Genomic DNA, 25,203 nt, shown 5'->3' with positions numbered 1-25,203 from the left:
TTACGCTGCTCGAAGGCCGCATCAGGTGCTCAGCGGCGTTCACCTGCGCTTGGGCGAAAATGACTGTAAAATGCACCGAAATTCAGAACCCACAGTAGGTAGTCCCAGCAAGCAGGGATATAAAAAATCTTATTATGGTAAATTTCATAATTGACCCGTGAATTATCTTCATAAAATCAGCAGTTATTACATGTATTGCAGCAGTGCTTATCTAATTAAAGTTTGGTTTGGTTTTTAGGGTTTGCCACCCCCTAGGGGGATTTAACGTGTGCTGACATTGCACAGCAAGTGGGCGCCTGCCTTTTCGCCTCCATCTAAAAACAGCCGCCGAGGTCGGGATTCTATCCGGCACCCTTGGTAACAGTGCATAATTAAAGTAAGCAGATTCAGTGACAGTTTTACCACCCCGTGGGGTTCTTTATCGTGCACTGACATTGCACAACACGCGGGCGTCTAGCTTTTCGCCTCCATCGAAAAGCATGCAGCCGCCAAGCTAGGCCAGGATTCGATCGCGCATTCTTGGGAACAGTACTATAATTAAAGTAAGCAGATTCACTGACATGCCCACACTGACTTTGCCTCTCTGCACAATCAATTCTTATAAATGCGTAGACATTAATAGCCACGTCAAGGTACTTCCTAAAGCCCTGCGAAAATAATGTGGCAGCAATGCAAAGACGCATTATACAACTCCTCAGAAAACGCCAGGGTCGTTTTTGCATTCTCATGGCTACTGCCGGTGCTAAAATGAGCTGGTGTGTGAGGTATAGCCTTTCTCTACAACTCACAGGCGCTTTCTTTACCCAGAAAGAAACATGAACTTGTGATACACCTCCGAGAGGCCATTATGTGCACCATGTGTAGAAAACAGTCTGTTCTTCCGCAGTAAACAACAGGGTCATTAGATCTACTTCCTCGCACAATACTTATACAATAAAGATGGCATCTGCATCAAAGAAGCAGTGTTTAAAAGGCTGCCGGCATTCTTACACAAGACGCACAGCGCAGCAGTCCGCACTGCGCGTCGATGCGTTCCGAAGGCCAGCAATGACGGCCGTCCTAGTGGTGCCACCTACTAGGGAGGAGCGGAACTACTCTCTGTAAACGGTCTATATGAAGCACGGCTTTGAGCCATAGGAGGGAGGGAGTGGGACGTCGGAAGGAATATAGCTGTGTTGAGGCAGACGATGGTGGGGACCAGTCAGACTGCTTGACAAGCTCCGCAGGAGCAGTCGCATCAGGTCTGGAGGCTCACCCAGAGACCGGTTGATTGTCAGTAGACTCGATGGAAGGATGCCGGAACAGTAGCAACTCCGATACAAGGGTATGCAGACACCCTTGCACTTCATTCTTTCGCATTGTTTCCCCTCCCCCAACACCACGGCTGCACTGTAGGCGTCTGCTCCCTACCGGCCGTTGCCAAACCAACACCTCCTAGACAGCTTTCAAGCATTTCAAGGCCTGCGGACGTCACTTCCTGCCGGCCTACTCCCTGCGTCCCCGGCGTCCCGGCGCACCAGTCAGCCGCGCGCCATATTTACTTTGTGCCGTGTGCGAGTGGGCTGCTGTTCTGCGTGTGTTTTCTTGCCCTATTTGGTTGCTGTGCGCCCATGTTTTGCGGCATATGCTGGTTTTGACATGCCGAACAAGTGTTGTGTACCGGCATGTTCAAGCAATTACCGAACAGGGGAAAAAGCCCAAGTGTTTTCCTTTCCGAAGGACGAAGTGCAACGCACGAAGTGGCTGCGGGCGATACCGAGGAAGGATTTTATTCCTACAGAGAATAACAAGGTAAGAGATTTGTTTGTTACACTGTGCTTCTAGACTACGTTTGAAGCGCAATTCGATTATTCCTTTTATCGAACGAGAACAGTATATAGCAGGTATTTCGCTCTAGCAGTCGCATATTATCAGTATGCCTTCGCTTTTGTTTGCATGCAGGTATGCGCACTGCACTTCGAGGAGTCATGTCTTGAACGGAAAACTTCGTACACGGATCCCAGGACCGGGCGAGTGCTCGAGGTTTCATTGAAAGTACCCCGGCTTCGAAAAGGATCAGTGCCTGCTCTCTTTCCGGGATGCCCATCCTACTTGTCAAAGCAAGACGCCTGCCCTTCCAGAATATCACCAGATAGCAAACGAACACGCCGAGAAGCATCAGACCTTGCTCGTGCGATTTCTGAATCCGCAGCTTCCTACCACAGTGAAGAAATTAAGCGTAGTTTTTTCTCGCTTCCTGAACTGAAAGAACGATTGAAGACAGTGTGTGTACCTGATGTGTGGGCAGTCATTCATCGCCCTAACTGTGCGCTGTTTTTGAACATAGTGAACGAGAGTGCACCTGTTTTGCAGTCATCCGTGACCATCTCCGTTGATATGGAGTTAAGCGTCTGTTTCTTGGGCAAAAGTTTGAAGCGTTTTGGAAATTACTTGGTGCCAAATAAGGTCATGGATGTCAATGTTCTCCTGGAAATATTGAATCGAATGCAATGCATTGAGAGCGACGAGTGTCCTTCTGATGGCCTTCCAGATATTGTTTGTGCTCTTCTGGAAAAAATTGAGGAACACATCACAGACAGCAAAAGGGATATGATTAGATTTTTGAAAGAACAGGTGACATTGCTTGTAAAGGAACGCATCCAATATTCATCAGAGATTATGGTGCTTGCTTGTATTTTGCACACCATATCCCCTCACGCATACAAGTTCCTTAGGTCATCTTGTGTCCTTGTCTTGCCACATCCGAGTACAATAAGAAATGTCTGCTCTTCATTTCAGTTGTCACCGCAAAATGAATCTGGGAATGGTAATTTTCTGAAGTACATCGCCCGCAGATCCAAACAACTGAAGCAATATGAAAAAGATATTGTTCTGATGGTAGATGAAATCCATATCCAACCATTTTTTGATTATAAAGGTGGCAATATCAGTGGAGCAGCGGCAAACTCCAATGTGGCCGCTACATCCGCGCATGTGTTTATGTTGCAAAGCATGCTCAGCTCTTTTCGAGAAGTTGTACACATTCTTCCTGTGCGAACGCTGAATGCCGAGTCTCTGCACAAAGTGCTTAAGGAAGTCATCCTCGGGCTTGAAAAACTTGGATTCAGAGTGCTAGCTGTTGTGTCGGATAACAATTCGATCAACAGGAAAGCCCTTAGTATGTTTTCAAGTCCCCCCAAGCTGAAAACAGCTTATCCGAATCCGGCTGACGCATCACGGCCTTTATTTTATGTTGTAGATGCCGTGCATTTGCTCAAGTGCATTAGAAACAACTGGTTAAATCAAAAAAATCCTGGAACTAACCTTTATTTCCCACTGTTTGACCTTTCAAATTACACAGTGCATCATGATGCCATACAGTGGGCTTCTTTCAAGGAACTACGTGAGCTTCATAAGCTTGAAGCTTCGCAGCTCCTAAAATACAGCTACCACCTCTCCTCAAAAGCACTGAACCCCAGCAACTTAGAGAGACAGAATGTCAAGCTCGCTTTACAGGTATTTAATGAATTTGTGGCTGAAGCATTAGATGCCCACAGTGACTTGCCAGCATTTCAACATGCTAAGCAGACTGCAAATTTTGTTAGAGTAATCGTTAGATGGTGGAAAATTGTAAATGTTAAAACACCGCACAAAGGGTATCACCATCGAGATGTTTACGAGCAGCCAGCTTCATCAAGGACAGATGACCCTAAGCTGACCTTCTTGGGTGCCTTAGTGACTTGGTTGGACGTGTGGGAGTTTTATAAGCATGACAATGGTACACTCACAAGAGAAACTCTTACTGCTTGGAGGCATTCAGCCTACGCTTTGCTGGAGTTCACAAAGTACTGTACTGTTGAACTTGGTTACAAGTACGTACTTCTCGGAAAGGTGCAGACAGATGGTCTCGAACACAGGTTCGGTCAGTACAGGCAAATGGCAGGAGGCCACTATCACATTAGCATCCGACAACTTTATGAATGTGAAGGCAGGCTGCGACTGCAGAGCACCCTTCCGGCATTAAGCGATGATGATCTGCTAGACACTGCTTCTTCACAAAGTGCCCCACATAAAGCGTCTTTCGACATTAACGTAGAGTCTGAAGACTTAGACAAGTTGAGTTCACGTGTTGCTGTGTTTGGCTATGTTGCAGGCTTTTGCGCGCACTCTGTCTTGAAAGTTTTGAAGTGCGACACCTGCAAGGAAAAGCTTGTTGTTGAGAGAGATGACGAGAGAGACACGGATATGTACTCACTAACAGCGAACCTCAGTCGAGGGGGCTTAAAATTTCCCAGTGCGTGTGCTGTTACCATCGTTATGCACGCCGAAGTTGTTGTAAAAAAATTGCTGCAGCCCGAAAATGCCACGAACTTCTTGCAGATGTCTAATCACAGGGACATTGTGAAGCACCTTGTGATTAAAAGCCTGCCAGAGTTCGAAGAACTGTGCACATGTGAAAACGGCCATGAGCCAGAACTTGTAATTAACATGGCAGCAAAATGTGCTACAAATATGATCCTGAACAATTATTGTAAAGACAGGAACGATACTGCCACTGCTGCTGCAAAAGCTGATGCAAAAGCACGCAAATTAAAGACTGTCACCAAAAAGTGATAATGAAAGCAATTGTTGGCTGTTTATTGTGCTTCATCATTTGTGCCGCAAATAAATTTTGTCCCCATTCGTAAAGCTTTTAAGCATTTTGCATTTATTTAACTGGAGCGAACGTCACGACATGCTATTTGTCAATTTGTCCCCATTTGTAAAGCTTTTAAGCATTTTGCATTTATTTAACTGGAGCGAACGTCACGACATGCTATTTGTCAAACGTTCTCATTCTTTTCTATTTTTTTTAACTCTTCCTACATCTCAACGATAATGTGCTACATCTACACGTCACTTGCGCACCAACCACGCGTAGCTTCATGGAAAGCCTGAGCGCGGCTACGCAGCAAGCGCCAACAAGCAGGGGAGAGTTGGAAGCGGCGCGTCGCCTGGGACGGGCAGTGGTGACGTAGCTGACGTCGAGGCACGTGACGCGCAGGCCTGGAACAAGTTTAGGAGGTGTTGGCCAAACTGGCTTCCCATTGTTCCTCGACGACATGGCAAGTGGTGCCGCGCGTCAAACGACCGAGACAGATGCGCGCCTTTTGGGAAAACTTACCAGGCCGCGGCGATGCTCTAGAAGGCCGCCGCCGAACCGGTTCTCTCTTGTTCCTTCCGCACATGGCTTGCAAAGTACGCGGTGTCACCTGGCAAACGACCGAGGGTGATGAGATCGCCTTTGGAGAAGGCGAACTTTCCAGTAAGCAGCGCGGAGTTCGATGTATCGAACGACCGGTGAAATTGGGGTTCGTTATACGGCGCAGCTTTCAGATACTTTTACAAAAATTATTCAAGGGAATAATCTGCGAGTTCAATATAACTAAAATTCGGAATATTAGATTTCGACTGTAGCACTTCCCCCTCCAATCTTCGCGCTGGCACCCTGCCCCGACTTCGGGATAGAAAGCTCCAGTTGCCCTACAAGTTTTGTAGCGTAAAGCTACACTACGCGGGTCAGCGCAGAGTTTCGCGTGAGTGCGCGCCGCCCGGCCGTTATGCGAATGCGCGAGAGCCGCCAAATTCGAAGCGACCAACCAGAAGTCTTATGTCCAATCACCACTGAATCGATACTTAAACAAATTATTAAACCTACCGGGCAATCGAACCTCTCTTAACAATCCCCCTCGTCTACAGTGAGAATGATACCGGGGTTCGACGAGTGACAGATACTGCGCCTTTCCTGTAGACGAATTTTAGAACACTGGTGAACTTTAATGTGTTCAATGAAATGCTGGTTGTGTTCGACAAGGGGCGCGCGATGTACCGTCATAAGACGCTTTCCCAGAGCGGCCGCGAGAGAGGCCCGGAAGACTGAATACACTTTACACTGGCGCTTTACACTGCGTATACCTAGGCATAGCAGAGCTAAGCCACTACCAATTTTTTCTTTTATGGGCAACCTATCGACCAGTGCTGGTGACAATCAGTGGAAAGTTTGGTTTTACTGAAAAGCTTATTTGGCGACTACATTGCAACACACGTATTAAAGGGGTATCTCCCGCTAACAAGAAAAATGCGAGAATGACTCTTGTGAACGAGAGGTTGTGATTAAAAGACTTCCTTGTGAACCGGACTCGCAGAATTTTCAAAGTTTTTCATTATTCACTAATCACTTAAGTAGATGGAACAGGGCTTTGACTTCCTGTTGATTTACCAGGACAGTCTTTGTCAAAAAGGGGGTCGGCTTCTGAGCCACTTCGTGCAGCTTGTAATGCATTTCCAGTGTTCTGAACTTCTTCACAGCAAGATTTTTCGTCCTACCCTCTCTAGTGGGAAGGACCTCTACTAAAGCTAAATCACTGCCACTACACGACTCAGAAGCAGACCCTCTGGGCTCCACACTTTTGACAAAGGCTGTAGATACATAGGGAATACAAGAACTTATAGAATCACACCTCCTACATGTGGGCAAATATTATTGCTTTACCTGGCATACTCATTCAAGATATCTAACTGTTGGATATTTCTAACTACACAGCCTTGCATTCTAATGAAAAACTGCACACCCCATAGCAAAGATTAATACCGCAGCAATAAGAAAAGAGACAGCATCCCGCAGCTAATGGTGACTTTTAAGCTTTCGCTGGCAACCCTTTTAATTTATTTGTTCTTGAGACCAACAGACTTTCAATACATACGATGTGTTTCTTGCTTAAAATGTGCACACATATACGTGTTTATAGGAAACTGGACATCACTGGTGTTGGAACTACAGTCAGAACACTGAACAGGTTGGCACCGATACAAGTGGTATCAAAACCTAGAAATGCTATTTGAGTACCCTTGACTATTCCTGAAGCAAACGTCAATTGCTGATCCGACCACATATAACCTGTATTCACACCGTGGAATGTCCTGCACATTAGAAAATGCATTAAATTCTAACATGTTTAGGCTAGCACTCTGGCTGCTGAAAATCACCCTATCAGCTTGGAATGAATCAACACAATATATGGGTTAATACACACCCAAAAAAAGTCCACATGACATCTCCTTGAAGTTAAACTAGGTATCATAAAGCTGCCTAGCTTTAATGTGAAAGTGTTTAACAATTCATGAGTGGTATCTGCATAAACTATGGAAAGAAAGTGTAATCTCCACCTGTCAGTCATAATAAAAATAAAAATCCAGTCTCCACTGGGAACCTCCCTATGATCCCTAACCAAGTGCTTTAACCAACTGTGCACCACCCGGGATGACGAGAAGCACATTGTAGTTCTTCTCTAATTAGAGGATGATAGTAGTGATGACAATGACGCTGCATTTAGTTGATAATGATAACAAGAGCAAAAGCGATGCACAGCCTGCAGCAGCAATGCTCAGGCTTTTGCATTTCTGCAGTGGAAATTTTAGTTCTCTTGAAACTTTTCTGCCATGTTTTGTTGGCATCTTCTTAATGAGTAAAAAATAAAAAAAGACAACCAAGATTACCAGTGCTACAATTTGGAAACAACCCTGCCGTGGTGGCTCAGACGTGAGGGTGCTCCACTGCTGAACCCACGGACGCTTTTTGATGGAGGCAAAAAGCAAGGCGACCGTGTGAGTGTGATTTCTGCATATTAAAAACCCCAGGTGGTCAAACTTTTCGGAGCCCTTCACTACTTATAGCCAGAGTCACTTTGGAATGTTAAACACACCAAAGACGAAATCAAACAAAACAACCTGGAAACAATTTATTAATTTAAAGCAATCCACTAGTTTGTGTCTGCATGTTGTTCCAGCCTTTAGAATTTAATACATCTGATTTCAGGCAATGCCATGGACATACAAGCTGATAGTTCCCAATCTGAGATTCTGCATCTTTTTTCATAGTAAAATCTGACTCCACAACAAGATCATCCAAACTGAAATCAAGGTGATCCCATGGTGTCTGTGTTTCAATGTCAACACTCTCAAAGTCACAAAACAAAATCCCAGATGTCTGAGTTTCCATGTGCAAAACATCTGTGCTTTCAAAGGATACATCTTCATTAGTTTGGGTTTCATTGTGTGAACAAGCTGGAAAGTCAGTCTGAGCTGCTGTTTGCTGCATGTTTTCAATCAGAAGGCTATCAAAGAGGTCATCTGTTTGAGTCTCAGATGACAAAATATGCCCAACATCATGCAAACTATCCTCCAAGCTACCGGTCACCCCAGGCTCACAAATGGGAGCTAAGACAGGCAACATACCAGGCTTTGGAGAAATCACATCTAACCCTTGCTCAAGTGGTACTGCTGGAAGACCTATTTGAGAAAAGCTTTCCCTTGGCCCATCTAAAAAGAGTGAACGGGAAGATGGGTAAGAATTGCAGAGGTCTTTCAAGAGGGCATCAGTGTCAAGCGTCTGTGTGGCTGAAGAACTCCTAGAGAAAATGTCCATCCACTCCTTGGAGGGTGTTGCACAGTTGTTGAACAGTATTTGATCAAGGTCACTCCAAAGTTCACTTGTTGCTATTTCCTTGTCCAGCTTTCGTGGCTCAGGGCTAACGATAAGACGCTTAGCGCGCGCCTTCTGGGCTCTCCCCACAGCACTCTCAATTGTTTGCGTTTGGATGCTACACCGATGACGTGCTTTCTTGCTCATTGCTTTAGATGACAACGGCTGGATGCTAGCGTGATGAACATCAGACTCACAGGTTTGCGTGTGTACTGCTGTCTTCATGGCTCTTGAGCGTTTGCATGCCTTGAGCGGAAGGTTTACAAGTTCTGATGCATCTTTAGTAGAACCTTTCACACTGCAAGCCTGAATGCATGAATCCTTTGTATGTCTGCACTTGCATGACACATTAGTTTGGGAACCTTGGTGCACTTTCCCAACAGACAAAACGCCAGAGGTGGTGTCTAGTCCACAGGAAGATGAGTCACCTTTAAGGTTTGCCTTGGGAATAATGCTCCGCCATTGTGAGGGTGCCTTTGTCGGATTTTGTGAAAGGGTGTCCTTTGAGTCACTGTTCTTCTCCTTGGGACTCTGGATGACTATGATAACTTGCGTTGCCACTGGCACAATGATTGGCTGCAACGACTGGTTGGAAGCTTGCTTGCGTCTGGAAAAATGATAAAAACTATTATAAAATATCACCCTCAAACGAGCCACTAGAAATTGCAAGATCTCAATATACATATCATATGCATAGGAAAGTGTTACTATTGTTGTTAATAATAATATTACTATTACTAATCTTTATTCACACATATCAAGCACCTTATGAGGTGTGTGAGGTGGAACATAAAGGCAAATGCATATTTGGTAGGGTGTTTGCTGCCCAGCCTACAAGGTTTGGAGAAGATACATTACGCATGCAGTAAGGCTAGAAAGGCAAACAAAGCAAATCGGGAGCAGCTATTTCAGAACATAAGATTCATTTCGAAAGGGTTCACTGGTATATTCACTTGGACAAACAAAACAACTATTTTGCTTGCGAGATGGAACACAAAGGCAAATGCACATTTAGTAGTGTGTTGCTGGCAAGCCTATGGGATCTGGGCAAGATGCATCATGCATGTAGCAATACTAGGCAGGCAACAAACTTAACTGTTTCGTTTGTCCAAAAGCAACTGCAGAATAAAAAAATAAAAATTAAAGCATCTACCTAAAATTAAAAAAAAAAAAAAGAAAAAAGAGAAGGGTTCAATGCTGCTGAACCAAATACGGAGCGAAAGCATTAGCTGCAGGTGACTGAGCGTTCTTCTTCTCCAACCCACATATAAAGCCCTGCTTTAACCAAGCCGTATGAACGTGCCTTAGTGGCCTATAGGGGCAACGTGAATGCCAGGGTCCTGGCAGGCTGATTCTGACATAACCGTCCCATGTGAAACGAGAGACCCAAGTTGGCAGCTCCTGCCAGGGGACCACGGACACGTTACACAGTGACAAGCGGTTAGACCTGGTGTAGTATTGCTTTCGCAATAAAAGAAGAATAAGCAACCGGGCAAAAGCAGAGGAAGAAAGGCACCTGAGTTACAAGCTAGCAAAGTGACAAGTGCCTTGAAGCACTCTGCAAAGCAAACACAGAAAAAGAAAAAGAAAACAAAACCACCAAAGAATGAAGGGATATATGCTGAAAGCAGATGTGTGAACAAAATAACGTTTTTTGTGAGTCTCTCTCTCTTCTTTTCTTTGTTTTGTTCGGTCGCGATATTTAGGAGGGCATTTTTCGCAAATTGTAAGGGCCACAGTTTACAGTTCTCTGGAGTTAGGCGATGATTCGAATTATGGTGGTCAATTTGTTAAACATATAATCGGTAATGCATTCTACTGATAATTTGACCTTGATTAAGAACAAAAATTGTTTCGAATTATGTAAAGAGGAACATTTAAATACACATGAGGCTGATGGGGTAAAAGCACAAGTTCAAAAAAAGCAGAAAACTGCAATTAAGCTGGGTTAGAATTAACAAGATTTCATTGCTGCCAACCACTGGCCCAGCTTAGTCACCAGAGACACTTACACCTGCCATTATCTCCGAGAAGAACAGCACGCACCTCATCACGACATCATAAGGACCTAACCCAATTGGAAACTCAGCTCGAAACCAAAATTGAAGTGCTCACCAACACCTACGCCAGCACGGCTGCCGTCACTGACCAACCCCTGGCGCGGCTGGAGGAACTAATCACCACGTCCTACCGAACCATACAGGAGCGCTTCGACTTCATTGAACAAACCCTCAAGCCCATAGTATGCAGCCCCATCTTTGCTGAGCAATTCACCAATCACCCATATCTCCAGAAACAGACGCAAGCCCCACCTTTATCACAATCATGTCCCAGCCCCAAGCCATAATAGGATTGCTACCGGGCCTTACGGTCTGGCAGTGGAACTGTCAGAGTTACAACAAGAGAGCAGTGCTGCACATCACCACGGTAATCAAGAAACCTGACATCATTCTGCTGCAAGAAACGGTGACGGCGAACCCAACTCTCGCTGGGTACCGTGCTTACGTTAGCCCAGCGGAAGGACGAGGCGTCTGCAAATTCATCCGCAAAGGGCTCACGTTCATTGAACATCAGGTCAGACACAGCAGCAGCAGGATGGAATACATCTTCACCGAAATCATCCTAAGCACACAACGGAAAGGCAGCCTGTTCATCGCTAACATATACAGTAACCCCAAGCACCAAACATAGATATTCAAGACCCTACTACACAGAGCCAGCACCCAAACCAAAGGCAACACTTTGCTGATTGGAGGAGACTTCAATGCCTCCAATCGAGCGTGGGGTTAAGTGAAAGACACGGCAAATGGACACCCTTTACTACAGGATACCCTGGACCACAACTGTACCCTGATCACGGATCCCAATCATCCTACCCGAATTGGCAATTCCGTAGCACGAGACACCACACCAGACCTTACATTCATCAAAAACGACCACACCGGCAAAGTAGCATGGTGCAACACCGCCGTTGACCTGGGCAGTGACCACTACATCCTCGAAATTACGATTCCCAATCAATTCCAGGGCAACACCATTACACATAGGTGGACGGACTGGGACGGTTTCCGTAAGGGACGACCAACCACAACGCAAGACATCACAGACATCGAAACCTGGTCGGCAGAGCTCCGTGATGCAGTGCACTCGGCCACCAAGACCATTGAAACGGACGAGGACATCATAACCATGGACAGTCGTCTGGCCCACCTGATCGAGGCCAAACGTTTGATACAGGCGCGCTGGAAACGGCAACAGCTGAACCGCAAATTGAGAAAGAAGGTGGCCGACTTAAACAGGGCCATTCAACATCACTGCAAGGTCCTGTGCCGCCAGCAGTGGAGCGAAGTCTGCAACCGAGCTGACGGGCAACTACATCATGGTTGCACATGGAATCTATTTCGGTACCTCCTAAACGACACCAAGACCAAGTCACACCAGCGTGATCGCCTGGCTTGCTTCATATACACCACCATACAACAAGGAAAAGACGTCGTTATCAAGAACCTAGAAGCCAAGTATCTGCCACACACGCCAACGGAAACCCACCCGCCATACAGGGGGCTGTCCAACGCGTGGCTCGACCGAGACATTACCATGTCAGAGGTACGGGTAGTGCTGCACGAGCTCAGCACCCGCTCAGCAGCCGGCCCCGATCTTATTACTAACAAGATGCTACGCAACCTCGACTATGCATTGATCGAGGCCCTAACCCGCTACACTACAACGAATGCTGCCGTTCGGGCAAGCTCCCCCGACAGTGGAAAACGGCAAGAACAATCCTAATCCCGAAACCGGGCAAGCCATAGAACATCGCCAACTTGCGTCCCATCTCGCTCACGTCCAGTGTGGGCAAGGTGCTAGAGCACGTGGTTGCCAACCGGTAGCAGGAGTACCTGGAAAAAGAAGGCCTATATCCGGATACGATGATCGGCTTCCGGCACAGACTCAGCACACAAGACACCATGCTACAGCTCAAACAAGAAATAATCGACAACAAGACACAAGACAGCAAAGTAATTCTGGGACTTGATTTGCAAAGCGCATTCGACAAAGTCAAACAGTCAAAGTATCGAGACTCAACATGGGGGTAGCGAGCTACAGTTACATCCAAGACTTCTTGACCAACCGCACGGTAGAACTGCACGCCAGAGACCTTAAGCTCCCCGAACACAAGCTCGGCAGCACGGGTACCCCGCAAGGTTCGTTTATGTCGCCGTTGCTCTTCAACCTCGTCATGATCTGGGTAGCGAGGGCAGTAGAAGGGACCGGCGTCCGGCATACGATCTACGCCAACGACAATATACCCTGTGGGCGGCAGGCGGCACCAACGCCAGCATTGAGCAGCAGCTCCAAGAGGCTGTTACTGCCATCGAGTAAAACCTTGACGGCACAGGCCTAGTGTGCTCGCCCGCCAAATCCGAGCTGTTCGTCCTCACAACATTATGACTGGGACGGAAACGCACTCCCCCTCAGGAGTGCCGTCACATAAAGATTGTGACTGCATTGGGGCAGCGCATCCCCGAAGTTCCCAAGATCAGGGTCCTAGGCCTGCAACTAAACAAGAATGGCCGCAACGACGAGACCATCAACAAGATTACCACCAAGGCAATGGACGCTATCTGGCTCATACACCGAGTCTCGACACGATGGGCAGGCATGCGTGAAGACAGCCTTTTGCGCCTTGTCCAGTTGTTCGTATTCAGTCACATAGCCTACATTGCGGCCTACCTCAACTGGCAGGTCACTGACAGGACAGATAAACACGCTGATCAGACGGGTTTATAAGACTGCGCTGGGATTAATGGGAACCACGAGTATGGCTCGGCTCCTGCAGCTCGGCGTCCATTACACCTTAGAAAAAATAGCCGAGGCGCAGCTCACTGCGCAAATGGAGCGCCTCTCTACCATCAAGACAGGCCGCAGTATACTGACGTCCCTGGGTTACAATCCCCGATCTCCCAGTCGGCAATTGTACGAGATCAGCGATGAGGCGTGGGCCCACATCCATGTGGACCCCATCCCGAAAAACATGCACCTTGTGTACAATCAAGAACAGCGGCAGGCGCGGGCCAAAGTCCTTGTCGAACAACACACCCAGGACCCGCACGCCCGGTATGTGGACGCAGCGGAATACAAGCGAGAAGGATTTGTGGCAGTGGCCGTTGCGGCAGCTACCGGCATCGAGACAACGGCAGCGAGCGTGCAGTGCACGGACGCCACAGCAGCCGAGGAGGTTGCAATTGCTCTGGCAATCTTGGAGACCGAGTGTCGCACCATGCTCAGCGACTCAAGGAACACTGTGTGCAGCCAAGGGGCGAGTGTGCGCGCCGGCGGCCGCCATCATCAGTAAGCTCCAGCTCCAAGACCGCGGCAACACTATCCGCGTCAAGTGGTTCCCGGCGCACGCGGGAGATTGTGCATCCTCACCAAATCACAACGAGACGGCCCATTTGGCGGCGCGAGCGCTTACCTTTTGCGGCCCCGAGAGGGACCGTTCCGAGTGGTGGTTCGAAACAAAAGACCGAATGACCAGTTACGAGGTAGTGACTATATGTTACCGCCTAGCTCGACGGACAATGCCGCCGCCTCACCCGGCACTTAGTCGGTCATCCTAAGGCAAATGCAAACGGGGTCACTCCTCGCCCCGGCAGTGCTACACGTCCTCCACCCAGACATCTACACGAGTGATATGTGCAGTGTATGTCAAGTTGGTCCGGCGGACCAATAGCACATCATGTGGGACTGCCAGGTTCCCGACCGAAGCTGCATCCAAGACATACCTGCCAGAACTTCAAAGTGCTGTGCAAAGTACAGACAAGGACACTCAACTATGGGCCGTCCAGCAGGCCCGGGGTGCGCTCGAAAAGCACGAGCCTCACAACCCACCACAAACGGGCCAAATGAGTTAGTGCAGAGTAGGGCATAATCCCGGGTCGACGCTTGGCCAGCGTCACGGAGCTTTAACCTGTCGTTTGCCGGCTCCTCAATAAAGTTATACATACATATATACATACATTGCATTACCAAGTAAACTGTATATGCCACTATATCAGCCATAGAAAAATATAGCCAGAAAGCAGAGGTACTGAATGAGCATAGGCATGAACATCATTTTTGAAAGAAAACCCATCCATTTTTAATTTCTTCTAGAGGCCTATAGTCAGATACAGACCAAGAATTTAGTGGCAATGCCTATCAAAGAAGGCCTTCAAGCCAACTGCCGCTGATGTGCTGGTTATTCTGGCAACATGAAATCACAAGAGAACGGCAGGTTTATACAAAAGGTGGGATTACCTGCAATGCAATCAGAACTGGTCGATGCCATTGGCTGAAGGGCCTCCTTTTATAGGTATTTGCCCCTGCCTTTTTTGAGTTGCATTTTAACAATAACAGATATCTATACACGCTAAAACAAAGGGGTAGCAGAAAGCTGAAACTATATGTTCCGTAACTGCAGCTTGTTTTACTGGCGTAGTACTGACGCACAATGGCAAGCTGTTCCCTGAAATCAGTTCATGTTGGATGCGAGAGAATATAATTAAGGTAAGTTTACCAGTTCTGTAAATTATTCAGTGCACCCTAAAAGCAATGAATATACAGCAGAGAGCAAGGATGGGGGCCATTGAGCAAGATATTACAAGCTTCTAAACAAGCAATTCATAACATGACTAGTTAAACTGTTGATACTGACTTGCAAGCATCGCCTCGCTTCAGCTCAAACGGCAGTGTGTGAGAACGGCGCCTTGCATGTGTCAGTAGAGCTTCCCTGTTTTGGTAGCTTGCTCCACATGAGCAACACCAAGACGTTCCACAGGTTGCCTCATGGTGTTTAGAGAGCCACTCCGCTCCGAACCGCTTGCTACATTTTGAACACGAATACTTCTTTTCAGCATGAACCTTGATGAAATGCTGGAAGAAAAACAAACAGCATGTTAGTGACACAGAACAAAAAAAAAATAATAATAATAATAAATATCTGAGAATTAATGGCTGCCAATTTGTCCTCATGCTTGTCTGTGTCCACTTAAACTCAACTACTGTAGATGCCGTGCAAATTGCACTTTTCTTCTGTTTGCATGTTTGTAAAAGGTAACAGTACTTGCTGGGAATAACAATGGGCGCAGTTAGCGTTGCAAATGAAAATTGCCACGCCGAAGACGATTCAGTGCACTTGCAAGGACACTAACGATCAATAGTAAACCTCCATCCGAGGCAACAAGTTTCTGAAGCAGTTGCCCATTATCAGCACTATGTTCATTGAAACACATGACAGGTAATTTATTCTAATTCATTCGCCATTACCCTTATTTCATCCCAGCTCGCATGTCGCTATCAATGACAAGTGCATTCTGACATTTCAAGCTTCAGTCCGAGGCCCACAGTCAGAAAACTCAAGTATCCAATGGTCGGCTAGAGAGGTGAAACGAACGATCCATCAAGGAGTCTCGGCCGATTGCAAACGCCGGAGTCACGGTAGATGTTGGCATGCACAAAAGCGCGGACAAAGAGCACTCCCGTCTAAGGTTACTCCCACGAAAACGGTAGCAGTAGAACCAGCAGCTGAAGGCGCCAGAGGGGAACACCCACTACTGCTACTTCGCAAACTGTGCCCTTTGACAGCGACTGTGACACTCTAGTTTGCACGAAAATCCGCATTAGGATACACAACGCGCACTTCGACATATTCTGTTGAGAACGGACTGAAACTTCGTATTAAAACACGAGGCTAAAATGACGCCTGTGTGTGAAATATCAGCGTTAACCGGCCAGCGGTTAGCCGGAAAAAGGATTGCAGGATTTGGTACTTTGGAAGTACTACGGTAATAAGCCATAAAAAATGACACCGCTTTAGTTATTGACATAATTACCCAGCGGGTGCCCATAAGAATAAATAGCAAGGAAAAATCTAACGGCACTATGTTTCGTTCGTCATACCTGCGTTAGAAGCTTCTGAGACGTAAACAGCTTGGGCTGTCCGTCCCGTGTACAGCAACTCGCCACGGTGCAGCAGAAGCTCTTCCGGGCGTTGGGCTGCTGCGATTCGGTCTTCTCTTTCATGGGTGCACCACGGTTACAAATCCACCCTCATTTAGTGGCTAACAACTCAGGTAATTACAAAGAGTCACAGAGTATAATACCGAACACAGCTTAATAGCAATGCCACAGAGGTAATACAAGCAACGCAACCGACCACTACAGGACTAAATCAGTCGTCCCATGGTGCAGATGTTGCAGCATAGACTGTGGCGCCACTTACCAGCTGAAAAATGCAGTTCGAAACAAATCTTTCCTTTCCTTCATGAGATGGCAGCACGATAGCAAAACAAAATGAACACTGCTGAAATAGACAATATTACAGAATACTTCGCAAATAGCAGAAATTATTATATTTTGCTATATAAGCACAAAATATTAAGCGTAAGTTACGCTAATACTGTGGTAAACTTTATCCTGGGCATTCATTGCGAAACCGAAACTGAGTAGTTGTTCCCCGGCTTGTAGCTATGGCTCTGCTTGCTTTTCGGAATTAAATATGCAGTGTGAGTACAAATCAGAAGCGCTGAACTGTTCATTGCTTTCGCATTACAGTCGTAGAAGTGACAGTTTAGTTAGCGGGAAGCGAGCTATGTATAAAGCTCGATGAACTTAGGTGCAAGAAAACGACTGCCGCGCGCCTGGCGGCGTGAGCGCGCGCTCGCTATTGGCATTTGCAGTCACCCGCTGCCAGCCGGAGCAGCTGCAGGTCGGCTCTCGGCGGCATTCATTCAGAGCGAAATATGGCGTCAGAGGATGCGAACGCGCCGAAGTGTGATCTCGAAGGCGATGGCTGTGTCCGCTTGTCGTCAATTCTTCAAGCTTTCGCTGCGCCCATCCGTGAGGAGCAGGCCTGGGCCATGTGCTACCAGACTTCAAAGTGCATGTGCAAGGAGTGGATGGCGGACAACCGCGGATGTTATTGCCTGACAGACACCAGTCAGCTGAGGATCCACAAGGATGGCAGCGTACACAGTTCAACGGTGCGCGATTTGGGTCCGGGTAAGCGTCATCTTTGCGACATTACTTATGAAAAGCTTTATTCATCTCGGTATATTAAGAGCCTCCTGCGCGCTGTGCGAATGGGTAGCGTTAGTAACTCTATGGTCATTTTCTGGACGTTTTTAGATATCGATCTAGTCGGGCGAAAGAGAAAAAGGAGTAGTGCTCCTGTAAATAGAAAATAGTGACGGTTCGCGCTTCTTGTGATGACCTGCTGATGACTTTTGCTGGTTAGTTTCGTCACGTTTCTTCGTGCATTTACCACTGCGCAAGACTTTCTTTTTCATGCCTGAAACATTTGCCTCAGGTTGAGGTGCCGCATCGTGCGCGTACTTACGTATTACGACTGGTCATCCATTGATGCCAAACGCTCGGTTTCACATTTCTGCCTTTGAGTGCCGGTTGTTTTACGCGGCCGGAAGCGTTCCCGCTTTCAGTCAGGCGTTGCTGGAGCATAACAAATAAGCGGATTCATCATCTCGGAGCTCTGGCTGCTTGCAGTTCGTGCACGGATTTTTTTTTTTTTTCTTTTTTCCGCCAGTGTAGTGTGTTTGGGCATGCCGGTGCCTATAAAATGCGGAGGAGGCACTCTGAGCCCACGTTCAGCATGGCTCCTCTCCGTTCCTGGCATTTTTCAGTGCTGACACCTTCACTTTAGCGCCGGTGAATTCTGCATTTGGGCCTAGTGACTAACTGTCGCTGACAAAATTTGCCACTATGTCGGTCATTAGCCAATGTATAGCGCGCGCGTAGTGTCAAGTGGTTTCTGTTAAAGCTTTTTTTCAGTTTGATCAGTAGCTACACGTCAAAGCTTTCGGTTGATTTTTATAACCGCACCGATTGCTGAGCGCTGTATAGATTACACGATTAGCTTGAACACCAATTATTGTTTTAAATCATGTAATTTTAGTTTCTCTCAATGCCGAGCTAAATGGAAGTTTGTGCATGGTGTTTTAGTTTCGATTTGTACAGCCTAGCGTTTGAATGCAAAGGAAATAAGTGCGCCGGCAGGATTACCGGCGGTTTCATGGCGCGAACTGGATACGGTCGTTTTGCAACTCTAATTAACGTCCAGTTTTCAGTATTACTCAGGTTAATGTGCAGGATAATATAGTTTCGTTTCCCGTTTCCCACTTAGCTTGACTCTTTCTATTGGGATCAGCTGTGCTTGTTCATTACACCTTCTTTGTTGCACTGGATTGTGAAATGAGCATTGAGTATATTCTGTCTTTAGTATGTAACTCCATGTGTCTATTCAAACCGCCATGCGCAGTTAAAAGCCGTTTATATACACCTACCTGTTTTGCAGCGATCAGTGGGGCGCAACAAGGAATCGAGGTAGTGTTTTGCCGTGGGAATCACAGGTGGGCCCCGAACTGGAGTTGAATTGTTTTGGACTTCTCGGTGCAAATCACGGCCACAAGCCGTCAATGTGCTGCGTGGCGGGATAGCTCACAGTGCCTGGCGCACGGCGGTGGGAGGCGTTGGCTATGTTGGTCGCGATTCGTGACCAAGGCGTAGCCGTCCAAGGCAACGCCGGGCAGCGTTCGCCGGCGGCCGAGCGAGCGGGCCATGCCTTCCGGGTTTGCCGAATGTTGCGCGCGAAGGTCGGTCACGCGTCGATCGATTCCTGCGGTCTTCCGTATTCGGCCACGTTTTCGGGCGCGCGCATATCGAGCCACCTTGGCCGCCGCGGGAAGACGAGCCCACGGGCGCGTCGTCGCTGTGGGTGGCCCAGTTTCTTGGTATGCCTGGTGTTGTGTCCCTGAAATCCGGGCTCCTCGTTCCCGGTTCTGTGCCAGGGTTTTGCACGACTACATAGGGCAGACGATCGGACGGAGGAGCGAAATCTATCTGCTGCGATGGGAACAGAATCGTGCTGTACGCGTCGCCCTGATTGCTTCTAGGCCGCCCTTGCATTTTGTAGTACTGCAAACAGCTTGTGAAACGAAGTTCAAGTGATACCGGCTTTTTGTTGGTTAGAATGTGAGTGGGGCTTCTAGCCGAGTGTGCCACCACTTTGTCGAATATCATGTGTACCGTCTTTGCCAAAAGTAACCAGGCTGCATGTTCCGCATCTCAGTCGGGTAATAGGGAATTCGTACCGCTCCCGAAACTGTAAATCTGTGCAAAGTAAAGGCGAACTCCTGTCCTCGCTTACCAACACTTGTTATCCTCTGGGAAGCCGTGTTGACTTTAGAATACAAGAGAGAAGCAAAACATGCAGCCTGGTTACATTTGGCAAAGACGGTACCTGTCACCTTGCTTCCCTTCGATGGCAGTGGTGTTGTCATCTGGTGCTGCATTTGATACTTCATAAACCGGCCTTCTCGAGCGCTTCTGCCGCAGGCGGGCTCCGTTGCTGCGCGCGTATCTTGCTCGCGCGGCATGCCAGCCGTTATCAGGCGACACAGCAGTCTGCTGGTCCTGAGCGTGACACGCTTGTGCAGGCGCGCGGGCATTTAGTTTTATTTTTTTCAAATGGAGCTGCCTTGTGGGCTCCTTACAATATTTGCAGGATTGTTGCTCCTCGAAGGTGACTTTCACGACCATGTAGTGTCATGATCAGCTGCCCGGTAGCGTGCACGATGGCGCTAAGGGCTTCCTTCCGCATCTCTGAGCTAGGCGTCGTTTCTTTGCGGTCTCTCGTGCGGGGTGACAAATGTGCCGAGTCAGCGAGGCGGCCGGCACTGCTACCGTGGACGTAATCGAGAGACGTTGCGTCCGTTAGCGCAGCAGACGTACTCGTAGAGCGGCCATGCACAATCCACATCGTGATCCACATTACCCACAGTCGTCACACCGAGCGAAAGGTCCAGCAGTGTCCGAGCCGTCTGCCGTCCTGGCGTGCTGACCGGCAGAAAGATACTCTCCTAGCGTCCCTCGTTTCGCGGTCGCTCGCTCCGCTAGATTTCTTTCGTGACAGCGGCGCAAAAAGGTCTCTGTTTGCTGCCCTGCTTCAGTTCAGCGGGGATGTGGGTTGTCGAACTCTAGAACGGTTTGCTGGCAGGCCTGAGAGCTGCGTGATATCGCCGTTTTGAGTGCAGAGAGAGAAAGAGAAAAGACGTTCATCGCGGACAAGCAACGAGAAAGCATCCTTGCTTGTGTTATCAAGTACTTAATATATGTGGTAACGTGCCTTTTTCTTTTTTTTTCTGACGCACAGCTTTGTCTGTACAAGATTTTTTTGGCTTGCGTACAAGATTCCGTGCGAAGTGTCACAGTGCTTGTGAATTGTAACACTCCAATAGCAAGACTTACCGGAGAAATACCGAAGGGATTTTGGAATTACTTTGTTTCTGTAACGTATTGGACAATCGAAATTCAAAAAGAAATACTACAGGTGGCAAAATGTTCACACACACGCGCGCGCGCGCACACACACACACACAAGATGCGCTGCTAAGCGCTTTTTTTTTTTCTTTGTTCGCTTGTTTGTATTGAAATAACGACTCCGATACGAACTGCAGTAAATTCGCACGAAACAAAGAAATCACTGTTGGTGTAGCGCGCTTTTAAAGTAAAAACCATGAGTTCGCTCTGTACAGCTGTCCTAAAAAGTTCTCGGGACACGAAAACGTAACAAAGCCTAATTGCTTGGCGCTCTGAGAGTGCGCGCCCACGCAATGAAGGGAGTACTTGACTTCCCTGTGCGTCCTGCGCTGTGATCTACTCAGTGACTGGCTGCGCGTCAAGACAGCTATTAAGTTATGGTTTTCCGTGATATGGATGATCTGCAAACTTTTCTAGCCATTTGTACGCCAAGAAAAGTGTCAATTGCGCCTTAGAGGGCTGAAACAAGAAATTCAACGAGCTGTGCAGTCAACCCGATATAGAAGCTATATAGGTAAGAAGTAATACCAAGTTGGCCTCTAACGTTGGCGTTCGCCTTGCGTATACAGAAGGGACAGTCAGCGAAGAACTAATTGGAATTGTGCACGCAAGAGGCTAGGGGAATTGCAGAAAGTCGTTTCTTTAGTCATCTAATGGACGACAGCTTATAGTTCCGCCACAATATGTATTCAAATAGGAACAGCCATTGCAGATAGAATTCCCACACGTCGTAGGGCGTAGCGCAGCGTGAACCGTTTCGGCATGTTTAGAGGCGTTAGAGGGCTACTATAGCGAGGAGACACCTTTGGAAGATTCTTTCAAAATGAGCCCCGCCGCAGTGGCTCATTGGTTAGGGCGCTCCACTGCTGAACCCAGCGACGCGGGATCTAATCATGGCCGCTTTTCGATGGAGGCGAAAAGCCAAGCGCCCGTGTACTGTGCGATATCAGTGCACGTTAAAGAACCCCAGGTGGTCGAAATTTCCGGAGCCCTCCACTACGGCGTCTCTCGTAGTCTGAGCGCTTTGGGACGTTAAACCCCGTAAACCAAACCAAACAAGCCATCTTTCAAATTGAGGTTGCCGCGTCATTTGTCGAGCCCAGAAAATAAGTTTCTGACAACAGTTGTTAGAGAGAGTATGAAATTTGACTGGCGATTGCATCGGCAAAAGAGGTAAATGTTGAACTTCCTCATTCGTTGGTGCGGCCTAACATTTTCTCACTTGGTCCATTGTGACGCACAGCTTTCCCGCTAAAATTTCAAACACGGAAGACAAAAAAAAAAAAAAAAGGACGCTTGTACACAATGCACTGTTTTGTGATTTCCGTCGGCCACCTCTAACCCAGCCGGCTTAGTGAATAGCCTATTTTTCTTTCCTTCCTGATTTGGATCGAGGTATTGGTTCCCGATCCCAGATGGCTTGCGAGTTTCAGGCTTTGGCTTTGAGCCTCTTATGTCCGGAACCAGCGTCTGGCCACCGTTTCTTCCGTCATGAGAGTGCCCATGGCCCACTGCCTCCGTAGAACTCTCTTGACCGCGTAGAAGCAGCGGCAGCCCTTCCTTGCTATGCCGTGGACATGTTTGTACGTTCTGCCATATGTGTACCGCCAGGATTGCGAGTTTAATGCTGAGGCTTGCCACATATAATGCAGAACACGCTTCGGCGATCGAACTCTTCTTGCGCCTCACCCGCAGCAATGTGGGTGGCAATTAATATCTACATATCCTGGCAAATGGGCGATGGTGCACTCCCGCATTTACAGAATAACTTTCCTCCTCAGCGTAATGCGTGAGAACAAGAAAAAAAAAAAAAAAGCGACGGTGCGTGAGTTGCGTTCTTTCTCTGGACAAGAGGAGGCTATTAGTGTTCTCTGTGATAACGGCTGCAAAATGCTTTCCAGGAACATGGAGGTAGAAGAAAACTAACATATTTGAAGCTTTAGAATCGGGGACATGTTACTGCGCTGACCATGGTTGGTTTTAATTGATACTGTTCTGTAGGGCGCCTCGTCACTAAGCCTCCACGTTAGCGTTCGTCCCGTTATTCATTCTTCTCTCGTGTTGCTATCGTTTGATCTATGTATGTTAAAAGCATTCGCCTTAAAAACTTGATTGGTCGCGCTAGTTGGCGGACCATTTGAAAGCGTATTCACAAAAAGGCGCAAAGAGCGCGGATAAAGTGCAACGAACGAGCTCTGAGTCTCTCAATGCATGGGTGTGTTTTTCATCATTTATGTCGTGTTAAAAGCGCTTCATGTTCCAGAGAGGTTGATTTGCGCTTTTGAGGAAAAGCAGGGCGCAATATATGTCACACTTGTGTTCCTTGGACACCTTAACCGCACCGGGATGGAAGGGTAAAGGTGAGACTGAAAGAAGAAAGAGCTGCCGTAATGGAAGGATATGTGGAATAATTTCGACCACTTGGGTATGTAAAAGGTGAGGTGTCTCGCGTGGGCTTCTCCGATGAGACCGTTTCTAGAGGTTTTCCGGACCCGACGAAGTGTGGTGCTACAGGACTCATGACACGCCGCTGATCACATAGTGACCATCCGATGGCACATTTTTGGGCATTTTCGTGATCATCGGCCACCGAGGCGAGCCGGGCCGCTGCGTCTTACGCCGGGGTGAGGAGACCTCTTTAGAAGGATCTAACAGCTTTACCTTGTAGGCCACGGCCATAAAAAAGCCCATCATAAGCCTGGCAACCCGACTTCTCCAGCGAACACGCCGCCGATGCCGGCCGCGGACGCCGCACGAAAGCCTACCGCGCCGCCAAGAAGCCGCTGCCTCGACTGCCGATGGTGGACTACAAAGTGGTTCAGTCCTCAAGGCGGTTTTAACCTGCGTACAACCACCGCAGAGAAGCTCTTGCCCGCCGTACCTAAAGGAGCCGAGTAAAACTTCGAGGAAGCTGAACACCTCAATCAGCTGCGGATAGACCCCATCAGTAACTCCTGCACCGTAAGCTCGCCTTACACTAAAAGAACTGAAGCGTTCGTAGTCCTGCAATATGTACAAGTCGAAGGCCATACGCTACGCGTTAGCGCGTACATCGCGGCGCCGGACAGCTCCATCAAGGAGATATACGCACCAGCATATTATCGATTACATCCAGGAATTGAACCCGCGGTACGAGATCGCCAGACGAATAGGACAATTCAGATCCCTCGTACAACTCAGATCACCGTCACGAGCATCGTGCAAGTAGCCGCAAGAGTGCGGTTCGCTTCAGGACAGTAACCATGCGAACCCTTCGGAACCAAAATGGAAGCGTGCTTCCGTGCGATGATGCTGAACGCAACATCCATTGAAAGAGCAACCGGAGTGCACCCCAAGATGCATCGTCTGCAGAGGCCAACAAACACCTTTCGGATTGGAGCTAGTGCGAATTCCGGATGGAGTGACAGCCGGGCAACGGCACGACCAAAGAACCGGGACACTTCAGAGCCGGGAGAGTGGAGAATGAGACATTGGACCGGGCCGACCAGCATAAAGCCCGCAGCGTCGAGCAAGGAAGGAGTAAAGCAATCCTCTCTCTTCTTCCTTGCCACAAGGCACCGACACACCGGTGGGCAGCACAGCCATTATGACGCCCTCCACTCCTCTTTAGAAGCAGCTGGCAACAGAAAACAAACTCCAAAGAGAGCAGTTTGCGTACATGATAAAGAATGAATAGAAACCTTTGAAAGAGGCGCAAGCGTGTGAGCCCCCGCACGAAAACCAACGGAGAGACCTAAACCGCAGTCACACAGCCGACATTGTTCATTCCATTGCCCGCTTGAGAGCAGCAAAATAGCGGGGCACAAGTCCCGTTAGGTGACTTATTTTTTAAAACGTTTCATGGTCTTCGTTTGGAACTAGGAAAAAAAAAAAAAAGACAACGTAAGATGTATCGTTAAAAAACAAAAATGTGGAGTTCCTTTGCCCTACAACTTTGCATATCACACTTTGTGTCCGCAGCCAGTGCCTAAAAAAGTTGAGTACTCATTTTTTAAACATAATTAATCACTTATTTAAGGGGAAAATAGATAACAGCCTGAGTAACCCTAGGTTAGTGCCAACATTATGCACCTGGTCCCAATCGCGTCCGATCGTGCCTTTCATTAAGAAATAAAAAAACAAAAAAAAATTGGCTGAACTTACGGTGTACAGCTATTAAGCTGCGTATTCAAGGGTCAGGTCGATCCCAATTGCAAAGAGTGTGACATCGATGTACCTTTAGGCCACACCACATTGGGGGCATGGCTTATCCGCCACTTTCCTATTTGCTGCCAGCTCCATCTCTATAGAAGAGTGAGGCCGTGCTGCGCTGCTCGGATCCGGCCGTTCAG

At 47.8% G+C, this 25,203-nt stretch overlaps 2 protein-coding genes and 1 pseudogene across 3 annotated transcripts in view; 2 read left to right on the top strand and 1 right to left on the bottom strand.

Moving 5' to 3' along the window:
* The first annotated feature begins 1,142 nt into the window (after positions 1-1,142).
* Positions 1,143-2,929, top strand: LOC146205788 (uncharacterized; annotated as a pseudogene). Its single transcript, XR_014704261.1, has 2 exons — positions 1,143-1,791; positions 1,942-2,929. The product of XR_014704261.1 is annotated as an uncharacterized LOC146205788 (transcript).
* Positions 2,930-7,732: 4,803 nt separating this feature from the next.
* On the bottom strand, positions 7,733-16,732 carry LOC146205787 (uncharacterized). Its single transcript, XM_084590465.1, has 3 exons — positions 16,439-16,732; positions 15,195-15,412; positions 7,733-9,107 (listed from the first exon to the last, which is right to left on the bottom strand). The coding sequence occupies exons 1-3, from the start codon at positions 16,559-16,561 to the stop codon at positions 7,766-7,768; spliced, it is 1,683 nt and encodes a 560-aa protein (XP_084446591.1). The 5' UTR covers positions 16,562-16,732; the 3' UTR covers positions 7,733-7,765.
* A 473-nt stretch (positions 16,733-17,205) lies between these two features.
* Positions 17,206-25,203, top strand: part of spir (spire type actin nucleation factor) — a 223,688-nt gene continuing 215,690 nt past the window's right edge. The window contains exon 1 of the mRNA XM_084590464.1: positions 17,206-17,539. Coding sequence (XP_084446590.1) covers positions 17,281-17,539 — 259 coding nt within the window. The 5' untranslated portion in view covers positions 17,206-17,280. The remainder of the gene's footprint in view (positions 17,540-25,203) is intronic.

Source organism: Amblyomma maculatum, chromosome 1, assembly GCF_055883805.1.
Source record: "Amblyomma maculatum isolate TAMU_Amacu chromosome 1, ASM5588380v1, whole genome shotgun sequence".
Lineage (NCBI taxonomy): Eukaryota > Metazoa > Arthropoda > Arachnida > Ixodida > Ixodidae > Amblyomma > Amblyomma maculatum.
Note: the sequence above shows the minus strand (reverse complement) of the source record. Positions and strands in the feature narration are given on the sequence as shown.

What these genes read in the sequence shown, in the direction of transcription:
- LOC146205787 (XM_084590465.1), bottom strand. Translation starts at nt 16,561, where the DNA reads ATGAAAGAGAAGACCGAATCGCAGCAGCCCAACGCCCGGAAGAGCTTC. An exon ending in CTCAGAAGCTTCTAACGCAG is followed by an intron (nt 15,413 to 16,438) that starts GTATGACGAACG and finishes TTTTTCTTCCAG; the next exon opens with CATTTCATCAAGGTTCATGC. An exon ending in AAGCGAGGCGATGCTTGCAA is followed by an intron (nt 9,108 to 15,194) that starts GTCAGTATCAAC and finishes TCATTTTTCCAG; the next exon opens with ACGCAAGCAAGCTTCCAACC.